The sequence below is a fragment of the Miscanthus floridulus genome, chromosome 2 (assembly GCF_019320115.1).
Source record: "Miscanthus floridulus cultivar M001 chromosome 2, ASM1932011v1, whole genome shotgun sequence".
NCBI lineage: Eukaryota > Viridiplantae > Streptophyta > Magnoliopsida > Poales > Poaceae > Miscanthus > Miscanthus floridulus.
Genome location: NC_089581.1, coordinates 96,247,314 through 96,251,711, shown reverse-complemented (window position 1 = coordinate 96,251,711; position 4,398 = coordinate 96,247,314). Strand labels below are relative to the sequence as shown.

Sequence of the window (4,398 nt, the reverse complement as noted above, 5' to 3'; positions counted from 1 at the left end):
CTCCTCCATGCTTGTTCCAACATCTATAGTCACCCATGAATCCTCGCATGACTAGGTGGCCATAGACCAATGTTTGCAAGTCATCCAATTAATCATGATTAGTCGGTCTGGTCGGTACCATGACCTCGATTAGAGACTTCGACTCGATTAACTCGACTAGAAACCTGGTCGTCTGACTAGTCGATGACTAATCACGATTAGTCGTTCAACCAGAGGGCTGCATGACCAGGCTAGGCACTTCCTTCTTTGGGCTTGCCTAATTGGGCTTCCAGGTGAGTAGTTGGCCTGCCAATTTGGCCCACTAGGGTCTGTAATATATATGCAAGAGGTTGCTGCTCTGCTCTTTCTCTCTTCTCCTCTCCTGTGCGTGACAGCTGCTGCTACTCTGCTCTTTCTCTCTTCTCCTCTCCTGGCTGCTGCTGCTCTTGTCTCCTCTCCTGGCTGCTGCTACTCTCCTCTCCTCTCCTGGCTGTTGCTGCTCTCCTCTCCTCTCCTAGCTGTTGCTGCTCTCCTCTCCTCTCCTGGCTGCTGCTGCTCTGCTCTTTCTCTCTTCTCTCCTGTGCGTGACGGTTGCTGCTCCACGTGCCTCCAGTCTTCCCCGTGCGCCTCCAGTCGCCGTTCTTTGTGTTGAGCTGCTCCGACGACAGTATGTGCCTTTCCCCTCTCCATCTTCTTCCCTCCTCCCCCATCTCTCACTTTGCAGCCTCTCTAGCTCTCTGCTAAACTGCTAGGTTGCTTGCTGTGATGTACTATTATCCCTCTGCTATTCTCTGGCTCTCCATCGTCCATCCTAAGTTGTTCTTCTATAGATGTGGACCGACGATGTGCAAATGTGGAAGTGTACATGCATCCGCCTGACCTTGAAGGAGGTGTTCTAGATTCATCAGTTGGGTCAGATCCTGCTACCATGGCTTCCTCATCTACTCTAGAAGATATTTCTTCCCTAATTGAGAGGGCTATAGCAAAACTACCTCCAGATCTTGCTGCCCATGCTGTTGACACAAAGAGAAAGGCAAGATATCAAGACCCAGGATGGAAGTATGGGTGGTGGCCAAATCCTTCCAAGAAGGACTTTGTGTAGTGCATATTTTGCAGGAAGGTAGTCCCATCTGGAATATGCAGATTCAAGCAGCACCTTGCTGGTGGGTATGGAGATGCAATAAAATGTCCTAATACTCCAGCAATAGTTAGGAAGGAGATAGCTGTTTATCTAAAAAAGAGTTCAAGGATTGTTCTTGTGGAGGTACCTGCAGAAGATGAAGATGAACAAGATGCTGCTGGTGCAGAAGAACCTACAGTTGTACCAGTACCAAGTTCTGGAACAAAAGTTAAGCAAGCCAAGAAGAAGATTGCTCAGGCTGCCATCACTTCTTTCACTATATCTGCTGCAGCAAAACCAGCAACTCAAAAATAGTCCAGGTCAGTGAGTTCCATGCTTTGCAAGTCACCAGAAGTAGTTGCAGAGAGGCACAAATCCAAGCAAAGTCAACCTACACTTGAGCAGTGCACAAAGAAAAATAAGGAGGCCAAAGTAATTGTTGATGATCATGTTGCTGATTTCTTTTATGAGAATCACATTCCATTGAACGTCATTAATTCAAGAAGCAGGGAAGTTTTGCTTGAGTCAATTGGACAATATGGTCCTAGGTACCACTCACCATCATATCATGATGTTAGGAACTCCGCTGCTTGAAAGAGCTGTGAACAGAACAGCGGAGTTGAGGAAGAAGCATGAGGAGGCTTGGAAGGAATATGGTTGCACCATAATGTCCGATGGGTGGACTGACACAAGCCATCGCCATCTCATCAATTTCCTTGCTAACAGTCCAGCAGGGACTTTCTTTCTAGGGTCTGTTGATGCTTCAAGTGAGATAGCAAATGCGAATATGTTGGCTAACTTTTTGGAGAAGCAAATTGATAAGGTTGGGAAGGAACACGTGGTGCAGATTGTCACTGACAATGGAGCCAACTTCAAGGCGGCAGGGAGGCTTTTAATGGAGAGGATCCCACATCTATTTTGGACACCATGTGTAGCCCATTGCTTGGATTTATTGTTGGAGGATATTGGGAAGATCAAGGAATTCCACACTTGCATCATCATGACACAGAAGGTGACCAGATTCATGTACAAGCATGGGAGGGTTCTAGATCTAATGCGAAATAAGATTGGAGGAGATCTTGTGAGGCCAGCTGTAACTCGCTTTGCCACTTCATTTCTCACATTGGCAAGCCTGCATAAGAACAGGAGTGGATTGAGGAATTTAGTGGTTAGTGATGAATGGCATGCTACCAGTTTCTCTACGACTCAAGAAGGCCGGCGAGTTGAGAACATTATCCTTTCAATGCCATTTTGGAATAAAGAGGAATTATGCCTAAGAGCTTCACAACCACTTCTTGTAGCTCTAAGGATAGCAGATGGAGATGAGACACCAGTAGCTCCTGAGATTATGGCAGCCATGGACGTTGCAAAGGCCGCAATCAAGGATTCTTTGCAACGCAAACCAGATTTACTCAAAGAGGTACTAAAATACTATGACAACAGATGGGAAAACCAAATGGAGTAGCAGCTGTATGGAGCAGCCCTATACTTGAATCCAAGCAAGTTCTTTGCCCTAAGGAAAAGGATAGGAGACAAGCAGGAAGGCTGATAATCATGTTTAATCAAGTTCCTTGTGAATTTTGTATCTATTTTCCTATAGCTCTATATAAGGCCAAACAAACACATTTTAAGGAACTACTCCCTCTGTCCCTAAATAGTTTATCAGCCACTGATTTGCGTGCCAATAACTTTGACTCGATTTATAGAAAATACGTGCAACATTTCTATCTCCAAATAAATTTATTAAAAAACTAGATTCAAATATCTATCCAATGATACTAATTATGTATCATAAATATTAATATTTTTTAATATATATTTAGTCAAAGTTGTTTCTCAGGAAGCGAAAACGACAAACATTTAGGGACGGAGGGAGTACACAATGTGAACTACAACATTTCTAGTCATGGCAATGCTTATTTCAGCAATCCACTAGGCATAACTCCTAATTGACTCGGCTAAATTATGAAATAGGACTCTTTGGAAGTGTAAGCAAATTAACTACAATTCTTTGATACATTGTATCACAATATTCAGAATGTAGAGGCCCAAAATAATCGATCTTATCTATACTGCGTGCGCCTCCAGGGCATCTGAGGACCTCGTCAGCCTCCTCCTCGTTCAGCTCCGGCGTCGGAGCCATCAACTCCAGCGCATCTGAAAAGTGAAAATAATTGAACAAGCTCTAATTACCACTCAAGCTAGTCACATTAGAAAATTCGCAAGTGCAAGCTGAAGGCAATATAAGGGAGAAGTTAAGAATAATACCAAAACATTCTCAGTGCCACACACATGCCGTCGATTAATGAGAGCAAGTACCTAAACGATCCAAGTGCCACAGCTTCCACTGTCACTGCAGTCTATCGTTGTACCCTGCAAAACAGCAAGACCAAAGTACGTCACCTAACCTGGATTGATGCGGACAGGAAAAGATTTCAGTCTCATCGGGGAACAAAGAGTTCAGTCCAAGCACCGTGGATCTAGACACTGACCATAGGATCTAGCCAGCCACCACCGTGCTGGACGGGTCCGTCACCTTCGTCGCTTCCAGCCACGACTTCCCTAGGGCTTCGAGCACGACAGTCGGGAGGATGACGGGAGTTGCTCTTGGGGAGTCGCGGCACCGAGCTAGAACTGGAGAAGGGTCGAACACCCAAACGCATGGACCTTAGGCGTGATGGTGGTGGGAGGAGAGAGGAGAAGTCGATGTCAGGGGTTAGGGCGGCGGCGGCGGTGTGAGAGAGAAGAAGTCGATGTTGGGGTTAGGGCGGCGGAGGGAGAGCGATTAGCTAGGGGTTGGGTTGGGTGGGGCCGAGGCGGGGGGCGGTGTAGTTTTTTTTTTTTTGAGAGGGCAAGGTTGCGTTCGCGAAATGAAAATAGTTTGGATATTTCGGGGATGTCGGAAGAGGTTTTCGAATACTAATAAAAAAACTAATTACATAACTCGCCTGAAAACTTCGAGACGAATTGATTAAGCCTAATTAATTCGTCATTAGCGCATGTTAGTTACTGTAGCACTTATGGCTAATCATTGACTAATTAGTCTTAAAACATTCGTCTCGCGATTTCCAACTAAACTATGTAATTAGTTTTTTTCGTCTATATTTAATACTTCATGCATATGCCGCAAGATTCGATGTGATAGTTTAGGGTGAAAATTTTTAAGAACAAGCCTAACCGCGCTGGGGCGTGGAACACTTTCGGGCTCCAGCAGAGCGCGGGGAACTTCAAAACTTTTTTTAGACCTGGCGGGAGATGAGCCACTCGAAATTTGCTATATAGACAGCTAATTTCTCATG

General features: G+C 45.2%; 1 protein-coding gene across 1 annotated transcript; it reads left to right on the top strand.

The window, feature by feature from the left end:
• The first annotated feature begins 1,670 nt into the window (after positions 1-1,670).
• Positions 1,671-2,564, top strand: LOC136536800 (uncharacterized). The gene has a single exon (XM_066528975.1). The coding sequence runs from the start codon at positions 1,671-1,673 to the stop codon at positions 2,562-2,564; it is 894 nt and encodes a 297-aa protein (XP_066385072.1).
• Positions 2,565-4,398: the final 1,834 nt, after the last annotated feature.

Coding starts and splice junctions, on each gene's coding strand:
- LOC136536800 (XM_066528975.1), top strand. CDS start 1,671: ATGTTAGGAACTCCGCTGCTTGAAAGAGCTGTGAACAGAACAGCGGAG.